This window comes from Ptychodera flava, chromosome 2, assembly GCF_041260155.1.
Source record: "Ptychodera flava strain L36383 chromosome 2, AS_Pfla_20210202, whole genome shotgun sequence".
In the NCBI taxonomy this organism is placed as follows: domain Eukaryota; kingdom Metazoa; phylum Hemichordata; class Enteropneusta; family Ptychoderidae; genus Ptychodera; species Ptychodera flava.
This window is the reverse complement of record NC_091929.1, coordinates 39,352,818-39,374,738: the sequence shown is the minus strand read 5'-3', so window position 1 is coordinate 39,374,738 and position 21,921 is coordinate 39,352,818. Positions and strand designations below refer to the sequence as shown.

The 21,921-nt window shown below is 38.6% G+C and overlaps 1 protein-coding gene across 1 annotated transcript; it reads left to right on the top strand.

Moving 5' to 3' along the window:
* Positions 1-15,724: 15,724 nt before the first annotated feature.
* Positions 15,725-16,153, top strand: LOC139150126 (uncharacterized). The gene has a single exon (XM_070722302.1). It carries the CDS (start codon positions 15,725-15,727, stop codon positions 16,151-16,153), a length of 429 nt encoding a protein of 142 aa, XP_070578403.1.
* Positions 16,154-21,921: the final 5,768 nt, after the last annotated feature.

Below are 21,921 nucleotides of genomic sequence, written 5' to 3'. Positions count from 1 at the left end.
TTGTTGTCTCTGTGGCGAGTAAATAGTGACCATCTTACAGCCTAAAACATCTCGCAACCTTCGTTACGTTCACAACATCCCCTTCTCTAGTTTTCAAAAAAATTTACTTTTAGTCTCTGTTACACTTTGCTACACATTGTTAACTACGCTACAAGATTGGTGTCTCTCTGGCAAGTATGAGTTAAAGGTGACCAATTTAACCAATGTATATTTAACATTCGACATATAAATGAAAAAGAAGGGGTCGACAGGACTGTTCTTGTACAACTTTACTGCTTCCAAATAATGTATTGTATGCAGAATATCTAGATGCATCATCTCAACATATCTTGAAAAGTATCAAGTTTTAACTTCCATCTCTAGCCGATGTTCACTTGTATAGTTTTCATATCATTCGCAGCGGTCCCCAGCATCCTTTAAGGCGACCCTCTCTCTTTTACTACTCTAAACTTTTTTTCACTATGAAGAGAGTAACTATTCATGACATGTCAATCAATGGAAAGATAACACTGTTGCATACCAGACACTATACATGAAAAGTCGAATCTTTAACACGCCGCATATCAATATTAGTAATCACTGTAATTAGACTTCTTTCTTAGCCTTCGCTACACTCGCAACACTTCGATACGTGGCGAGAGGAGAGTCTATAAAATGTTTGCACCTCGGATCTTGCAGTGTATAGCCAATCTACGCAGAATAATTCAGAGGAATAACGTCCAAAACGTCAAGCCATTTCTTGTAACTATGTAAAAGGTTCATTGTTCTAAGAGGTTTATTGTTTAAAATGACTTACATTAATCTTTTCAATGAGATAAAAAGCTTTATGCCAACATATTACCTTCCGTGAACACTTTAGCCAAAGCGCTGCCAAATACTGTCTGTTTCACAGTTTTAGTGAGTTATTGCTGACAAATCAGTTTCTGTACACTGGCAAGAGGGTCGAGAAGATAGCTATTGACCATTTTCAATTGATGTCAATCACAAGTAAAGCGCCTGTCAAACACCGGTAAATTAATAATGGAATGACAACCTAGTGCCATTGGCGTCAGTGACATGACAGTCTAAACACGACATATTTCATAGGACTTTACAATGACCTACAATAAATGGAATGACAGTCAATAAAAGCAACTACTGTAATATTCAGATTTAGAAGGATGGGGACCTAAGGAAGCCACATTCTGAACCACACTTTTATGGACATATATAATTATGCGCTAGCCAATTGAGCTTGAAATCTGTTTTGGTGGACAGGGAAGATTATTGGAGCAGACTTTCTTGACAAAATGTCATGTGACGGGCATAACCTTTGATTTAAATTTCACAAGTAGACCTATGAATCAGTAACGTCAATAGCAATTGCCTTAATATATAGTGTTAAGAAGTACCTATTTGTGCCACATCCTGCATCTCATTAATTATGTCTTTATCTAATCATGATCTTGCAAATAGAGATAGAATTCGGAGTTTGGTCTACAGCGGTAAGTACAGAACCAAAGTTTGTTGACAGACTCATGTAACCTGGATGACCTTTGCACCTAGTTTTCACGACTATCCCTGTAAATCAGTAACCACAAGTGCAAGACCGTACGTGTTTGGTGAAATGAAGAATCCGACTCTGTCACAATTTGATTCACATCACCATTAGTATGTCTAATTTTAGGTTGCAAAATTCATATCACCATTGTTCATTGATCGGTTACATCATTTTGCGGCCATTTTATTTCATTTTCACTATGACAGAATACAAACTAGTTAGAATGGTGCACAGTGTAATCAATAACAACCGGAAGCTTCTGGTTAAACAACCCTTGAATAACAATTTTGGATTTGACAACCTATTTGTTATTCATAGTTTCCTCAGTCATAGCCAACAATGTATAGCAAATCAACAGTTTTAGTGAAATTCCAAAATCAAATTTCTTGCACACACATTGACTTGCAACCACCCAAGTCTGATCAGGTATATTAAAATCAATAATCATGCATACATTAATACACAGACTTACCAAGTTTGTATTGTAAAAAATATTCATAGTTTCCTCAAAGACTGCAATGTATATTGGATAAAATTTTCTGCGAATTTCGAAAATTTATTGTACACATATGCACACATTGACACTCCATTCTCTCACATAATGATTCGCAGCTTCACCCGTCATTTATATGCATCCAACTGAAACCGCTTCAGCATGTAATTTGCATATATGCATTTGGAATGAGAGGTCAACCCGTTTTACGGTTTTTCAGTGTGGAAGCGGTTCTCAAACGCGGACTGTTCTTCAGGGCGTTACATGGCATGCTGGAAATGGCTAGAAAAAACGTAACGTTTCTAGATCGGTAGCATTGACACTGCGAAGATGAAACTAAAGAGAATACAGATTGCATCTTACCATTTCATCTTTATTGCCGCGGTTGCATTTGTAAAATTCAACACGCTACGGGGAATTTGTGTCTTTCTCGTTCACTTTGTCGCTCACCTTTTTCGCTCAAAAATCTTTGCTATATATATCATCATTTGCAATCGTAGATGATGACCATTGCAATCAATGTCGAGACGTGGATTCATTCTCGAGATCACCCAGTCTTTCCTTTGTGTAGTTGTTCGGCACTTTCAAATGTAATGGCATGAAGTCTTGTTTTTGTTGGATAGGTAACAGGGTTTGCATTTCACCTTCAAGTTAATTCACATATGGCCTGTCACTGAACTTTTTAAGTTGATCAATGCCAACGATGGCGACTTCATTGGGAAATTTTTTTGAGAGCTAACTTTCGATTTCAGATGAATCAAGTGAGCCCACGTCATCCGTTTTACCTGCATTTGCCATCGAATATGACTAATTAAGAGGTCTTCAACACAGAAGGATCTCTTTGTTCAATTCAATTTGATCCGGTCAGGAAGTGAAGTTAGCTTAAAAGTCGATCCCACTGTGTAAGCGAGTGTTTACAATGACGAACAATTGATTTTGAATAAAATCAAATCAGCTTAACAGAAATCTTTGTAATTACAAAAAGAACAGAGAATTACTGTTGTTCATGCTTTAGCGCCCCCGGAGTTGGGTGGGCGTGGCTTAAAGTTATATCAATGACCACAATCCTTATGTGTACCACATATAGGGCAACACTCAATATCACATATATAACTGGTCAAAAGATGGCAGAGAACAGACCAAACGAGGCGTTGGAAATGCTGTCACACAATATACCGGTAAGAAGGCGAGCAGGTAGATCTTCTCCAGAGGGCTTGCCAAAACAGTCAGGTAGGTGGTGTCTTTGGTTTGTCCGTTAAAGTGAAAACTTCGTTTTACATATGCTGACACAGGCCTCGAGCTTTTGTCTTCTTGATTTACGTCACAGAGCTTTTTGGAGCTGTTGCCTCAACTTCAATCTAAACTATTGAAGTAATGATGTTCTCACGTTTGCTGATTTCATATGTTTGCTGCAATCCACGTTCTCGATATCTCTGGCAAACACCTGACGCATTTAATTCCTACCTACCTACATGCCTGCTAGGTATACATACATACATAACACACATACATACATACATACATACATACATACATACATACATACATACATACATACATACATACATACATACATACATACATACATACATACATACATACATACATACATACATACATACATACATACATACATACATACATACATACATAGAATGCAAATGATATGCAAATAATGTGTCTTTGTATTTAAATTAAAGTTTAAAGTCTGATCGAGTTTTTGAATGGTGACCAAATATATGACATGACAGATTAAAGTTTAGTGTGAAGTCTTCAACTGGTTAAATTATCACGACTCTAGTTAATATATCATAGAACACCTGAGTGGCCTGGCACAAGATATCGTGCATTTGTCTTATGCTCTCATGTGAATATCCCCTATGCCTGAACACAGCTTGTTAACTCTGAAGAACATTCTTGTTCGTTTGCATTTTCTGTGATCCATTCTTCAAGAAGAGCAAATTAAACCATGGAAACATGCAGCGATAACAGATGCTGAACTAGCACTATTCGGACGGACATGTTTTAGAGATCTCATTAGTCCAATTAGTGATTTTGTTGTTAACAAGAGTTTTTACGTTTTGTAGCGTTTCATTTCCGTACATCGAGCTCCTAACAAACCAAGGATAGCAACCAAAGAAAAGGTATTAAAGAGCAGTTTAATTGGCTAAGCGATGTTAAAAATAAACGTTAAGCTAGGACGAAATTTAATTTTTATGCAGGTAGGGAGGATATTAAAGTATTTACGATGAGTAGGGAAATAATTCTGCGTTAGGTACCGGAGCTAGGTCGACAATTGGGAATCTTGTAGTAGACAAACTTCAATGAAGATTGAACACCTAACTTTGCATAACTGCAGTGTTGCGGACGATTGCTTGTCCTTTTCAATTTACTCTTTAAGGTTTATTTTTCTTCAAGTCATGACGTTGGTTTAACAAAGTGTGTAGAATAGTGATGACAGGATGGACTTTTGCAAAGGTGATCCAATGCCAGAAAATGAAGTAATGCAGTAAAGTGACCGGCATGCAAAAAATTGGTCATCTTCCGACCGTTCTTACAGCACGATTTTTTCAGTTCACACTACCATCTGGTTTCATGTCACCTACGGGTTGTCATCATTCTACACTTAATATATTTTTTGTTTCACTTCTCAGTTTTTGATACTTCAGACTAAAAATACATTACTGTTTAATAAGTGTTTAAATGGTTTAATTTTTATTTACAGTTTTGTTTCTTTTAAGTTTACAATTAATCATCCAAACAGATTGAGTGATACGGTTTTACAGTTGGAAGTGATAATTTCAAGTTTTAAAAATCGAAATATACAATCTGAGTAGAGATCTTGACCGACATTCGGTGTTTGAAATCAATGATTGCGATTCGTCCGCTTGCTCCTTGATTTCTCTTGGCGTTTATCATGCAGACACTTTATATCCTGTGTATTATATATCGGCTTGTTCTCCTCACACGATTGTATCTGTATTTCTTCTAATTTGAGAGCTTATTCCTTTTTGTGCAGGTCCAACAAGTCTCATCAGTTCACTGATCACCGATTTCTGAGATGGAGATCATCAAAAATGCAAATAGCAATAACCTGCAAACTGCATGAAAATACGGATTTAAGCTCGTAACCTCGTACTAGATGTGTACATGAACTGCCGCACTGCATATAACCGCGGCACACTTCACTTCACAGGTCATGCCACTGAAACTGCGTGACCGCTCCAATTAGAAGACAGATTATTTGAGCTCATGGTCCTGTAATTCGTGCCTTTATATTGTTGAGGTTCAAAATGCCAGCTGTACCTCTCATAAGAGTCCAAAATGTCCACAAAAAAACTAATTTGAGTATACTGCAAACCTTGGTTAGAAATGATTCCTTTAGAAAAGAATCGAGTCGTGTAGAGCTATATGTTGTAATGCAAGGTCCTGTCTTAAAATAGGCTTCGCAGTTACTAGAATTTGCTCTGACAATAGATAACAATGCCGGCTCATCATGACAAGCCAGTTGTGAGATTGACCGTAAACACAATCGTTGTCCATGCGCTTGGAAGTTAATTTTTTGAACATGATGGCTCAGTTGTGGAGTCATGAATGGTGGCAAAAGTGATATCAAAAGGAGGAATATCTCTCTAAATGGGAAGATTAGATCAATGCATCGGTAATCGAAAAGATCGAAGGCATATTGCGATGTACCGATTCGTAAAATATATTATATAATGTGGTTACATGGATCGGACATTTCATTTCGTGAATGAAATATTAAGATGTTGTATTATACAAAGTCCTCGCTCCCGGCGAGACGTGACGTGAGCTGGTAATGAATTACTTGTAGTACATAATCATATATACATACTTAGCTAGTATGTCATGTATCGTTACTGAGAATAAAGTTCGCTTCAAGCATGGTTTTGCGTTTAACTGCTTATAATCGTACGCGTATGTACGTCGGCTGCACGAAACTTAGTCTCGGATAGCAGAGAAGCGTACACCGTGACCGAGGACACGTCCTGGCCTACAGGCAAAATTATACTAAAATTCAAAATTAAAGAATGGAAAAGTATTGCTGTGATGGAAGCTATTAGAATAGAAGACGTAAAGACGAAATGTTTAACACGCTAACATTTTATGGCAAAAAACGTATATCACTCATTTGACCAATGTTGCAAGGGATACATGATCTCATCCTCTCTCATGCAATTCCATGTTACCCGCATTGAGCAACCACGATGGCAACTTTGAAACAAGAACCCCCTAACGAAAGTCATTATTGAGAAAACAGTCATCCGTAGTATTTCTTAAATGTGGAGAAAATTCATATCTTTAAGTAGTGGTCTAAAACCCCAAATGAAGCGAAATCCAACTGTAAAACATATAATGGTGAGTTATAATAGATTTCCCTAACACACAAATTCTAAAATATGGATGAAAATTTGAATTGTAGAGCAATTAGGCCTATCTTGAGAAAATTGAAAAAAAATGTGTTAGGAACTAACATAATTTCAGTTCACAAGAAAAACAACAGCTGCAACTAGAACTTTACATATTTTAAAAGCAATGAATTATACTATATGTTGATCCGATGCAGAAATCGAACACAGCCTGTCTAATCTGCACAGATTATACCCTCCTCTGTCTACCAATGTTACCATGGTTGTATTTGAATTTCTACGTACGAAAAGACCATGGCAGATGATCACACATCTAATTGGTGTAAACTCATGCCCTTTGTAAATGTATGCAAGGACTGTTCATGCAAAGTGTCTCAGTAAGCATTGCTTTATATGCAGATCATGACAATGCAAATTACTAGGTAATGCTTGCATAAAAATGGTAATGATGACCTGCCGAAAATCCGTAAACTTTAACAAGGGTAGTGAATGTGCAGTAGATTTAAAGCTTTGTAGTTCCACAATCTCTTTCTACCCCTATGTTCAAAGTAAATTTCCAACGTGAAATAACAACATCGAAATAGTATCCCTAAGCCTGACTCGCCTGTTATCAAATGCCGGCTATGTCGATTACTACCTCCAAGTGACATATAAAACATCCTAAACAAGTAATACTTTTATGCGTTAACTGTGCAAATACAACAAATAATATGAAAAATATTCAAACAATAACAAATCTGCACAACGAACAAGACAGAACAAAAATAATGTCAGGCAATAAAGCAAACAATGCAGAGGTATGAATTCCATAAAAGAAGAAAAATGCGTCGAAGACATCTAAATCATTACAAGTGAACATTTTAAGTAATCAGTTCCTGCTGAACATTATCATCCTAGCGTTTATATGGAACATTGCATTCCTTACTCGCCACTTGTTTCGTGGAGTAAAGGTTAGATGTAGCGCCTCACATGCTGGCGGTGCTTGGTTGGAGCCCTGGTATTGGTAAAGCTTGTTGTATAAATATGTGTAACTAAAATATAACTTCTCTTCCCGTCATTTATCAACCGTAGCGTCCACACGGGTATCAGGGTACCTTGAAAAGACGTGGATAGAGTAGTAGGATATTACAAACCGAGGGAAAGGAGTGAAGAGAGTAAATATTTGTTGACCCCTCTTTTCAATCATTTCCCCCTAAGTTTCCATGCCCCCTTTCCTTACTCTCCCCCTTTTAGAACGTAACCTTTGACCTGATTTCCATAAGTACGCACATCTTTGACGTCATCAGTTTGTGGCTGTACCACTTGTAAAGTGATGCAGCAATCGCGTACATTTCTCAAAGTCTGTGTCATTTTACTGTCAGACTTGTGACGTTTGACCGATAAGCAGATCAGAACTGCATCGGTTGTTGATGCGATGTGATAGTTCACCGCATGCACACGCGGATAGAAACAGTTTGCTGAAATCGTCAGTGTCTGAGCGACCCGTCACAACAATTATTGCTTCTTCTTTTTAACACCAACATTATCGACATAAATGCGACATAAGCTTGAGAAGTGATATTTGGGGACTCAGTTGATTACATTTGTAACTTCTCGCCATAATATAAGAGATTTGCGCCGTGTAAATTGTGAGCAAAGTCTTGAAAGAAAGAGTTGCATACATATCGGATTGTGTTTTATGAATGTATGTGTGAACTTTTTCATAGATAAACAAGAGATCAAAAAAGCATAATGTTGCAAACAGGACTATAGCTGCTTCTCGTGATAATTGTGCAAATGACTCATTGCACCATGATTGCATACATGCATAATAGTGGTATCTCTATTACTATGGTATTCTACAGGCAAAAACTATTCTAGAGGCTAAAATGATGGTAACACTATGGTCGTTAACATACGAAAGGATGTGATGCAATTTTGCGCGTATCTCTCGTCCGATCGTCGAAATTCACCTACCGTTTTTAGCTCACGTGTGTAAACACGTGGGCTAATGTCATAGCGATGTCTGTCTGTCTGTCCGTGTGTGTGTGTGTCTGTCTGTCTGTCTGTTTACATGATTATTCAAAAACGCCTGAACGGATTCAAGTCAAATTTGGTACACAGGTACCATATGCTACTTGCAAGAACTGATTAGATTTTGGTTAGTGTGGCTTGCATATTAATGAAATTATGAAATATCGTTTTTTTTCCGTAGAATGGTTTCCCTATGGAGACAGTAATGACAGTGAAGGCATATATCAAAAAATAATGCACAAAATTTCATGAAACTTTTCACAGATGACAATCTAAGAACATTATGATGATACTGTGAGTGTCATGTCAATTATCTTCTCATTTGCATATTTAATGAACTTTTGTTATTAGTTTCATAACTTTAAAATTCCTGCACCAAACCTGATGGTACTTGCAACAAATATTGATCTGATAAATATCTAATTATACTTAGAAGCATTAGGCAGGGTCAAGTTAATTTGCATATTTTATGAAGGTTTGTAATTAGTCATATAACTCCGATATAACTTCACCAAATGTGATGAAATCTGCTGCAGATACTGATCCGACTGATATCTAACTGTAGTGTAAAGCATTTATTAGTGTGAAATTAATTAAGGGTTCATTTGCATATTTAATGAACTTTGTAATTAGGTATATAACTCTGAAATTACGGCACCCAAGTCAGTGAAATTGGGTACAGATATTGTTTTGATAAATATCTAATTGTACTGGGAAGCATTGGCAGTGTCAAGTTAACAAATAGGTCATTTGCATATTTGATGAAGTTGAGTAATTAGTGATATAACTCCAAATAACTGCACCAAATGTGATGAATCTGCTGCAGATACTGATCCGACAGATATCTAAGTGTGGTGTAGAGCATTTAGTTGTGCGAAGTTAATTAAGGGTTCATTTGCATATTTAATGAACTTTGTCATTAGTGATATTACGCCAAAATTACATCGTTAAATTTGATGAAACCTGCTACAGATATTGATCTGATAAATATCCAATTGTACTGAGAAGTATTGAGCAGTGTCAAGTTTATAATTATCTCATTTGCTTATTTCATGAAGTCTTATAATTAGTCATATAACTCCGAAATAACTGCATCAAATGTGATGAAAACTGTTGCACTTACTGATACGACAAATAGCTAACTGTGTTGTAAAGAATTTAGTAGTGTAAAGTTAATTAAGCGTTCATTTGCATATTTAATAAACTTTGTAATTAGGTATATACTCTGAAATTTCGGCACTAAAATTTTGTTTAAACGTGCTACAGATATTGATTGATAGATATTTAATTGTGCTATGAATCAATGAACAGTGTCAAGTTAATTTGGGGTTTATTTGCATATTTAATGAACTTTGTAATTTGTGACATTACTCTAAAATTACAGCTTTAAATTAAATGAAACGTGCTACAAATGTTGATCTGATGGATATCAAGTTGTCCCATACAGCATTGAGCAGTGTCAAGTTAATTAACAGCTCATTTGCATATTAAATAAAGTTTTGTAATTAGTGATTAAACTCTGAGAGTACTGTGCGAGGTTTAAAGTGTAATAAAGGGAAAGTGGCTTCACACATCACTCATCTCATTTTGTACGTGCTTTGGTGTGTTTAAGTGTCTGAAATGTTTTGGCTGTCAGTGTGAAAATTAACAAACGTATCGTTAATTTTAAAATAAGACATGGCGAGACGTGGGCGTAGTCAGATGTGTCTTTGACAGCCGTGACTCTTTTTTTATCCCCACGTTTCGAAACCAGAGCGGTCTCTTCCTCAGTCGCCTAAGATATATGTATATCTTTTTTGTTTTATGTCACGTCGATATTGTTGATCTCCTGTTCTTCTAGCAATGAAGCCAGAATATTTATGTTTTGATCGTCATGTGTTCGTTCGTTCATTGACTTGTTCCTAATACAAAAATGCCGTGGACTTTGGCCTGTATCAGTATATCGCTAATGTTTGGATTTCTTTTTATGCGATGATCGGTTGTTGTGGAAATATTTCATTCAGGCTTAGTGTTTCGTCCTTGTGTATGTGTTCCCAGTTTTCGCACATTGCTGCTTTTTATAGCTTGTGTTCTTATATATATTGTTGCTATAGTTTTCGTTGTGAAGACTAGTGTTTCTTTGTTTCTTCGTTTGTTCGCTTGTGTTCTGGTTGCGTAATTCGTAGGGCGAACTGTGCTTGCGATGTGACCGGACATTTCCTGTTGTTTTAGCCACGTTCGATTAATCTTGCATAAAGTGTATTGACCTTTGAAACAAGTCATTTTTGTGTTGCAAGTTCTGATGTATCTCAGTGTTTTGCCTTTGATCAGGCTTTTAAAGCGTAGATTTCAGGTGGCCTGATGTTTTATGCAAGGATTCAAATCTGTCGATTTATTTCTTAGTTGTATGTGGAGTCCATCGATACTTGTGTTTGAATTTGTCTTTTTTGGTCAATTTGTGTCGCATAATGTATTGGATATTCCTTCTCCTAGTGTTTGCGCCTTGTATGAGATTAACTCTGTGAGGACGATTTGGTGTTGGGATGAATTTCAACCCTTACCTAGTGCATTGATTTTTGCTCTTGTTAACTTTTGTAATGATAGATTTTGATGAATCTAAGATTCGTGTTGTGAAAAATCGTCGCAAGTGAAAACTTGTCGCAAGTGAAAAATTGCTGAAAACCAGTGGACCATTGGACAAGACACTGGCTCGAGTGCACAGCGGACACTGGCATATAGGCTACAAGGTAGGCCCACTGTATGCACATATACATATATTTCTAAGGCAGAAAATACCACAGAACAAACAAACGAAGGGGCGGTTCCCAGTGGGACGGCCACTGCTGAAGGTGGATCTCCTGCCCGAACTGAAGGGCGCCCTCTTCAGGAAAGTAGAAAAAAACGAAAGCAAACTGCTCTATGCTACCCTGAACACTGAAAAGGCGCTGTCAAGCATTTGCAACAAAACAAGGGGAGTTCTCATCGACCTTAAGGGAATACAGGACCCGACAGAAAGCAAAATTGATACAGTAGAGGCACTTTCTAAGGAAAATGAACAAACTTGCAACACATTTCAAAGACTTTATCAGCAAGACAAGACACCAGAAGGTAAGGAACAAGCAGAATTAGCGGAAATAAGCTTCAGCAGGAACATTGAACAAGCGAATGAATACATAAAAGATGCAATGACAAGGAAAGCTAAAAATAGTGCCGTCAACATCAAATCACCATCCGAACGAGGATCCTCACTAGGCAGCTTGCGTAGTTCACACAGAACCAGATCATCAACATCATCCAGGGCAAACGCATTAAAGGCACAAGGCAAGGCACGCTCTGCAGCAAGAGAGGCAGAGTATATGAAGACAATAGCTCACCATCAAGCAAAAATCAAAGTTATCGAAGCTGAAATGAAAGCAGAAAAGGCAAGGATAGATGCAGAAAACCCTCCAGAAAGTAGCCGAAGAAAGTTCCTTACCAGTACAGACACTTACTACACCAGACCAGTCATCGAACGATCATGTATCAAGATACATTGCAATGAAAAGAGAATTGAAGCATGATCCATTACCAGCACTGAACTTAACCGAGTTCGTACCCAAAGCACAAAACAAAGGCTTAGAGTCATCCCCTCTACTGATACAACCAGGACAGGGAACACCAACAGAATCAGGTGAGACAGTCACACCTACTTCAAATCAACAGACACCCACAACAAGCTAGGACAACAACAACACGCAACTTCTGACGGAGATAGCCCAAATGATGGCCCGTCAACGTTTACCACTACAACAACCAATAACATTTGGAGGCGACCCAACCATGTACATGTCATGGAAAAGATCATTCGAAGCCACTGTAACAACGGCCTGCATACAGACATCTGAGAAACTGACTTCCTGCATAAATACACGCTGGGATATCCGCAGAAGATCGTCGAAGACCATCTACAACGGTATGTAGATGACCCAGACGAGTCATATAGAGAGGCTAGGATAGAACTAGAAGACAGATTCGGCAACCCTGCAGTCATCACCGCAGTAATCCTGGAAATACTGAAGTCCTTCCCGAAAGTTAAACCAGACGAAAGCAAAAGGCTACTCGAACTATCAAACTTGTGCTCTAACACAGAGGCACACATGAGAAATTTTTCTGACCTTTCATCCCTCAATACACCACAGGGACTCAAGCCCATCATGGAGTCACCAAGATTAGTCCTCAACAAGTGGAGAGATAACGTGGCATCATACAAACGATGCCCAAAATATTTCCTCCATTCAAGTTCTTCACAGACTTCCTGAAAGACACAGCGAAGAGCAGCATGCGATCCTGATATTCCAAGACCAGACGAAACACCCCCTGAAACAAGTAAGTCAAAATCCAGCCAACATACGAAGACCAGAGCGCGTGTACACGCAACGAAATCGTCAAATGAAGAAAAACATTGTCTCTTCCACGAGTCTACAAGACATGACCTAAAAGATTGCAAGGCATTTGCAAAGCAACCAGTTGCTGACAGAATTGAACTGTGTAAGAAGAAAGGCTTGTGCTGTAAATGCACTGACAAACATCTCGCCAAGGACTGCACATCGACCATCGAATGCGCTATATGCAAGAGCAAGAAACACATCACCTGTCTCCACGCTACACCCGGTGACAGATCTAAGCAGAAAGCAACCGAAACCAACCAGAAGATAAAGAAAAGGAAACCAAAGAAGCTACAACAAAATGTACCAGACTCACGAAATGCCCAGCCGGACGTCCGTGTGGTAAGATAGTCCTCGCAAGGGTGTATACAAAAGACCAAACAGCAGACTACATAGAAACTTACGTAGTCCTAGATGACCAGTCCAATGCCTCTATGGGTGACAGCCACCTCTTCGACGCACTGAAGATACATGGCCCAGACCTTGAATACGAACTGTCAACATGCAGCGGCAAAGGAGAACTCAGAAGGGACGATGTTGCAACCGCGTCATCATAGAATCCCATGACGGAAATAAAAAATTCTCTCTTCCCGTCCTGCTAGAAAACGACAACATACCGAGCGACAAAAACGAAATACCCACACCAGACATTTGCAAGGCCTTCAAACATCTGAAGAACATCATCGATTACATTCCAGAAACAAAAAAATGTTGGAATTCATCTCCTCATCGGCAGAAACTGTCCAGAACCACTGAAAGCCAGAGAAACAAGGAACGGACCTGTAAACTCGCCTTGGGTTCAACAGGTGGACAATTTCAGGTGAACGGTGCCTAGAGACAGCAAGAGGTGTAATCCGCACTTCAGTACACCGCACGACTGCAACCGACAACAGCTACGATGAATCAGCACTCGAATGTAATCATCACATCCACATCAAGACATAATAAGCCCGAAACCCGTCAACTTTGGCATCACCGTCTTCAAACAGACACCTTGCGATGAACAAAAGGCACCCTCTGTTGAAGACAAGCAATTCCTGGACATCATGCAATGAGAAGTCCATGTAAATGATTTTGCGGAAGGCATTGGCAATCTAGAACTTCCTCTCCCCTTCAGGCAAGATCCGAAGAAATTACAGAACAACCGACAATCAGTTCTGAACCGATTCTACAATCTACAGAATCAGCTTCAGCGTAAACCACAAATGATGGAAGAATACTTTCAATTTATGAAGAAAATTATGGAACGCAACCACACAAGTCCCGCTCCAGAAGCTGAAATAGATACCAAAGATGCATGGTACCTATCACGCTTCGGCGTCTACCATCCCAAGAAAAAGCAGATCAGAGTAGTATTCGACTCCTGTGCAAAGTACAACAGAGTCTCCCTGAACGACGCGTTGCTTCAGGGGCCTGACCAAATGAAAAGCCTCCTCGGTATCCTGCTACGATTCTGGCACGAGCAGACAGCAGTAATGGGTGACGTAGAACAAATGTTTCATAGCTTCCATGTCAACAAAGAACACAGAGACTATCTGCGCTTCTTTTGGTTCAAAGACAAAAACCCAGGAAAGCAGTAATTCAGTACAGAATGAACGTACACCTGTTTGGCAATGTCTCCTCACCAGCCAATGCTACCTTCAGACAGCAGATCAGAGTAGTATTCGACTCCAGTGCAAAGTACAACGGAGTCTCCTTGAACGACGCATTGCTTCAGGGACCTGACTAAAGAACAGCCTCCTCGGTATCCTGCTACGATTCCGACGCGAGCAGACAGCAGTAATGGGTGACGTAGAACAAATGTTTCATAGCTTCCATGTCAACAAAGAACACAGAGACTATCTGCGCTTCTTTTGGTTCAAAGATAAGACCCCACACGAAAGCAGTAATTCAGTACAGAATGAACGGTGTCTCCTCACCAGCCAATGCTACCTTCGGACTGAGAAAGATCGCTGAAGACGGCGTATCTACATATGGAGAAGACGTGAAAGAGTTCATCGACAAGAACTTTTACCTCGACGACGAACTAACCTCAGCACCAGATGCACAGAAAGCTATCAGTCTTATTAATAGAAAAGAGACTTACTAGCGACCAGAAACGTTAACTTCCACAAGATCGTTTCTAATGACGAAGAAGTCATGACAGCACTTCCAAACGAAGTACGAGCCAAAGATCTGCAGAGTTTGGATTTCAACCAAGACACCTTACCGACACAGAGATCATTAGGGTTCAAGTGGTCTCTGGAGGCGGACGCATTCACATTCGAAGTAGACTTGAAGGAGAAGCCATCCTCACGGCGGGGAGTACTGGCGATCGTCAACTCAATATACGATCCACTCGGTATACTCGCACCAGTTTCCATAGAAGGAAAACTAATACTACGAGGCCTCATGACAGAAACTAAAGGACGCAACTCATCAAACATTGGATGGGATGAAACATTACCAGAGAAATACTTGCCCAGATGGACCTGCTGTGCAACAACCTCAACTACATCACAAAGATACAGCTACAGCGATGCTACACTCCACCCACCTTCGGACCCATGAAGAAAACACAGTGTCACATTTTCTCTGACGCCAGCAATGAAGCCATAGGTGCTGTAGCGTACTTGCGGTTGATCAACCACGAAGACAACGTCAATGTATCATTCATACTTGGCAAAGCAAAGGTAAACCTGACTCATGCAGTCTCCATACCTCGCCTAGAACTATGTGCAGACGTCCTAGCGACAGAACTCGCACAGAAGATCACATCAGAAATCGGCCTGAACATCGACAATGTCATATATCACACGGACAGCGAATCGTCCTTTGATATATAAACAACAGCTCAAAACGTTTCCACGTATACGTAGCGAACAGAGTAGAAAAGATACACAACATGACACAAGCAGAAACCATCATCCTACGTTCAGTACAGAAAAGTGTGTTTCATAAAGAATATGAGATACTATCTGCAGCAAAGTCAGCAGACACTGACGACAACAAACTACAGAAACGGAACCCCATCAGCCAGATGAACCCATTCATCGATGAAAAAGGACTCATCCGCGTTGGAGGAAGACTTCGCCAATCTGACATCGACCTCTGCGGCCAACACCCCATCATCCTCCCACAGGACAACCACATTTCACGACTTATCATTGATCATGTGCATCGACAAGTACAACATCAAGGCAGACAACTCACTCTGTCAAACATCAGAGCTAATGGCTATTGGATCATGGGTGTACATAACATGGTAAGAAGTATAATACACAATGTGCGATATGTAGAAGACTGTGAGCAAAACCACTCACTCAACTCATAGCCGACCTACCGTCGGACAGAACAGAGAAGACCCCACCATTCACCAATGTCGGAAAGGATGTATTCGGCCCCTTGACTATAGCTTCCCGCAAAACCAGAGCCGGTACGTCTGAAGCAAAGAGATGGGCAGTTATCTTTGTCTGTCTCTACACTACAGAAGTACACACAGAAGTAATTGACTACATGCACTATCAACTAGGCAAGCAACAATACACACATGACTTGCTGACAATTTTCATGGCAGAAGCCAGCGCCATCGTCAACTCCAGACCTTTAACGACTGTATCATCAGATGCAAACGATCCCCAAGCTCTCACTCCAAACATGCTACTCACAATGAAGACTCAATCACCGACCCCACCACCAGGCTCATTCGTCCAACAAGACATCTACGGTAGAAAACGTTGGCGACACGTACAGTATATAGCTGATCAATTCTGGATAAGATGGAGAAAAGAATATCTACAAAGCCGTCAGCCACGACCAAAATGGAACAAATCTACAATCAACGTCAAAGAAGGAGACGTGGTTCTTTTGAGAGAGAAAGAATATGCAAGAAACAGCTAGCCTCTCGCTCGCATAGTGAAGGTCTTCCCCCAGCGATGACAACAAAGTACGAAAAGTAGAAGTGATGATCTACAAAGATGGTGAACATAAAACCTAACTCAGACCAATTAGTGAATTAGTTTTGATTGAAAGTACAAATTGAACTCTGTGATTGAATTCAATGAACACTATATACGGACTCTCTCGTACGAACACTTACGCATATACTCTTAGCATTTTAGAATTTATTTAGACCTAAAATATTTGTAGGCATTTATTCTATTTGAAATTTATGATTAGTAAAAATTCAGCTTACCGCGCATTTTAGATGGGGAGTGTGTTGAATTGACCCCTCATGATCCTAACTAGATTTTCAGAAGATCGCCCTCTATCTTCTCAAGGCCCTCTGACACAAAGGTCAAGAAACTTCTTGATAAAACAATTAAAAGTTAAAGATTAAATTACACCTACGCAGACACATTTTTCTTCCACTGTCTTAAAGCAAGTAGACATGCCACGTGGATCTCACTAACACTCCAGCCAAAAGTAGGACCGTAGGTGCAACAATGTAAGTTGATTTCCCTTAATGACTTTCCAATTATTTAGAGGACCATTTTGAATGCAATGCTTAGATATTTTCAGTAGAATTTAGCTCTTTTATTCCTTTTACTTTGAACTTGATTTACCTCGACTCTCCTATGTAGACAATGAATGACCTTGTATTTTAATCTCTTTATTTACCCAGTTTCCACCGCTTCTTGAATAAATCTACTCTAAACTAAAGCAACTGAGGGTGATTATTTCCTGGAGTGGTTGGCACTTAGTGGATACAAAGTAACTTGACTCCGGTTTAAAGAAACCTGGTACATATAGTGATGACATATACCTCATTGTTCTGTGAAGCGTACTACTATTAATGAACCTGGTGTAAAACACTTGAGCATATTCAGTTCATATCTGGTTTACTTTTGTCATCGTTGCATGAAGGCGAGACTTTGCACAATGTTTAAATATCGAATATTTACTGTATCTAAGTTTGTCGTCCAACACATTTCCGCCATTCATCTAATATCAATCTAGGCGATGTAAAAGAGGTATTTTAAGCTAGCATCCTTTTTAGCTAATTTAGTTAAGCCATGCCCAAAACAACAACTTTTAAAAATCAATCTGCATGCCCTGGAGTAAAGTTCTACCCATATCTCACATTGAGTGTTTTGCTACACATAGTTATAAGCACAATCTCTGTGGGTGGAGGGTGTTATAAGGAAGTAAAAGTTGCAGGTGGGTGCCCCAAAGCCCAGTCGGTCGAATGTTTTTGCCTTTCCGGAGTTCACACGAAGGGTTATGGAAGTCTTTCACACCTCTAGTCTAAACTCCTCCTTGAAATTAACTGTGAATTGCGAGGGATTCTGTTTATACAATAATAATAATAATAATAATAATAATAATAATAATAATAATAATAATTAATATAAGTATTATATAGAAATAATAACGCGAATAATAATAGGTTCAATTTCCGTGAAAATTTCACATTTAGGGTATTTTTGGTCGAAAAAACCAAATATGATATCGATTTCACTGCCCCATGTTTCCATGGTAACCATTTTAGGGGTTGAAAATTTCAATTTTTCTAATATCCCATGAAAAGTTACTTTGATTGATATGAAAATTATCTAATGGTTGGAGTTAGGGTCAGAGAACACAAAAACCAGACTTATTTTAATGTTTCAAGTTGCCATGGTAACTATTTTGGCATTGAAAATGTTACTTTTTCCCTAATTCCTATTAAAAATGTACTCGGACATAAATCCCGGTATTTTGGGAATAACCTGATTATTATACACCTTTTTAAATCCAATGTTACCTTGAAAAAATAGCGTCAATGACACTGTAGCTCCCATCCTGGACTATTTAGTGTTTGTTCTCTGGTCAGATATTTGAACATGTGTGAAAGGGATAAAGTGCATGAAGTGAAAATACTTAAATGAAATGTACTGGAGACAGTGAAATATGTTTAATGTAATTATTCAGAATATAAAATGGAAAAAATACAGAATTAGATATATTGAATACTGTGATACAACCATTAACTCAACAAGTCATTTACAATGACATAGTCCCCACTTGTAATAGGAGTATTAGTCTTGATGGGGCAGGAAAATGTGGTCATTAAGAAGTATCACTGGAGTGTATATGTTGAGATCTATGGGCACATAGGTCTATGTCGTTGTTCCCAATTTGAAACACATGAGGCATGTCTAAGTTATGGTTCTAAATCGGGAAAAAAGATCAGACCTCTAGCAGTATTGGCCAGCCAAGAAATACATATGCGCATTATAAATGAGGTACAAGATGTGACATCTTAAGGTCTAATATCCTATCAAAATTGCAGGGTATAGAACTTGTGGTTACTGAAATATGCATATATATGTATAATCAAGGTCAAAGGTCATCGAGTCACATGACATTTTGAAAAAAAAAATTATATTGCTAATTAATCCCTATATGCCAAAAAATCAGATCTCTAGCTCTATTCGCTTGCCCAGAATTAGATGTGTACGTAATTAATGAGGTAAAGCGTGTGTTGTCATAAGGTCTCCCATCGTACTAAATACAAAGGACATAGCACTTGTGGTTACTTATTTATTGACATAAACATATATTTTAGGTAAAAGGTCATCGAGATCACATGACATTTGGTCAAAAAATTTCTCTCCTATAGTTATCCCTATATACCAAAAATCAGACATCCAGCTCTATTGGCTCGCTCAGAATGAGATATGCACATAATTATTGAGGTACAGTATGTGGCCTCATAAGGTGTCCAATCATACCAAACATGAAGGGTGTAGCACTTGTGGTTACCGAGTTATGGAAAAATATGTATATTTGAGGTCAAAGGTCACCGAGGTCACGTGACATTTTGTCAAAAAAATTGTTTTGCTAAGTTATCCCTATATACCAAAAATCAGACCTCTAGCTCTATTGGCTCGCTCAAAATTAGATATGTGCACAATTAATGAGGTACAATATGTGGCGTCATAAGGTGTCCCATCATACCATACATGAAGGGAGTAGCACTTGTGGTTACTGAGTTATGGAGAAATATGTATATTCGAGGTCAAAGGTCACCGAGGTCGTTGACATTTTGTCAAAAAAATTGTATTGCTAAGTTATCCCTATATACCAAAAATCAGACCTCTAGCGCTATTGGCTCGCTCAAAATTAGATATGCGCATAAGTAATGAGGTACAGTATGTGGCGTCATAAGGTGTCCCATCATACCATACATGAAGGCTGTAGCACTTGTGGTTACTGAGTTATGGACAAATATGTACATTTGAGGTCAAAGGTCACCGAGGTCACGTGACATTTTGTCAAAAAAATTGTTTTGCTAAGTTATCCCTATATACCAAAAATCAGACCTCTAGCTCTATTGGCTCGCTCAAAATTAGATATGTGCATAATTAATGAGGTACAATTTGTGGCGTCATAAGCTGTCCCATCATACCATATATGAAGGGTGGTAGCACTTGTGGTTACTGAGTTATGGACAAATATGTATATTTGAGATCAAAGGTCATCAAGGTCACATGACATTTTGTCAAAATATCCGAGATATCTGCCTGAACGGATGGACTCACGGATGGACGAACAGACGGACATGACCCAATCTATAAGCTCACTGGACTTCATCCGTGGGGACTAAAAATTGTGTCACTGCATCCTTTTTGCAATATGAATACGATGAGAAACTAAATTTTTATTTTTTGTGACCTTATACATGGGAGTCTATGGAGATCTGCCTTATACATGGGAGTCTATGGACGTGTAAACTAAAAATATGCAAATTTCACCACGATTTGCCCAAATTTAGGAAAGGTCACTCCTATGCACTTCCATACCAAATCAATCGGACTAGTGGTTTCAGAGCAGGAGATTTTTTGACCAAAAATGGGAGAAAATTACAAAAAAATTCATGAAAAATAGCAAGTCCAAGATACTGACCCAAGATGCGCACAATCATTTCATGTCAGCCCAAAGTACTTACATGCTAATTTTTCATGTAATCTGCTCAGTGGTTATTGAGTTTTTTCAATTTTGACTGTTTTTACATTTTTTCACTTAATTTGCATATTTTTGGCAATGACAACTTCATTTGAACAAAATCTCATCTACAGCCCATCATCCATGTACACACCAAATATCAAGATGAAATGTACAGCGGTTTTGGAGTTTTTGATGTTGACGGACAGACATACAGACATACAGACATACAGACATACAGACGTACAGACATACAGATATACAGACATACATACATACAGACATTTTCCTAGCCTATAAGAATAGCTTCCATTGCCATATATACATATGGCTATGGGAGCTAAAAATCAAAATTAAAGCTTTTTCGGGGATGCCTGTCCCGCACTGCACTGAGCGATCGCAAGCAAACTGAGAACGCGTTAAGCGCATCCGGTAAGCACACAGAACGAAATTTCAAACCCCCGCAGCGCAGTGCACGTGTTAGAAATTGTAGGTCGACAGCATAATTTCACCTGAATTCACAGGCTTTTGATTCACCACTACTAACGTTGTGAAGTACCGAATGTTTATAGAAGTTCCCCGCATTGACGTAATGGTGTTTTGAGGTCAAAGGTCAAATAGTGTCCAAAAACACCAAAAGTTATTGTACTCCGCGTCAAAGTTATTGGACTCTGTGTCCTCTGATACCGAAATTTACTGTACGAAGAAAACTCCATAGATTGCAGAAGCAGGTGTATAATAATAAAGATAATGTACCGGTATATTGGGGCCATTCTGGTCAAAATTATGTCTTCCATTAATTTTAGTGTGTTAGAATTAATTTTATATAGAGCAGAAATAATTGTTCAAGCATTCTTAATTTTGTTTCATGCAGTCATCTCAAATAAATGTTATATAGTATATTACTAACTTATTATGCATTCATCGAATCAAGTTGATGCCTTCAAATTAATTTTATGTAATAAAATTAATTCTACTAGTATCTCAAATTAATTTTATGAACCCAATTCCCCTTAGCACCCGATGTACCATTATTTATCACAAGCAGTAACAGTAGCGCAGTTTTTTTATTTAACACATGATTCACTGGTACTTATTTGTTTTATGGATTTACAATTAATGATTTCTTTGCCTCATTCCAAGAAGAATAATGAAGACAAATTATTTCTGATT

Excerpts from the sequence above, each read along its gene's own strand:
- LOC139150126 (XM_070722302.1), top strand. The coding sequence starts at position 15,725 with ATGACACAAGCAGAAACCATCATCCTACGTTCAGTACAGAAAAGTGTG.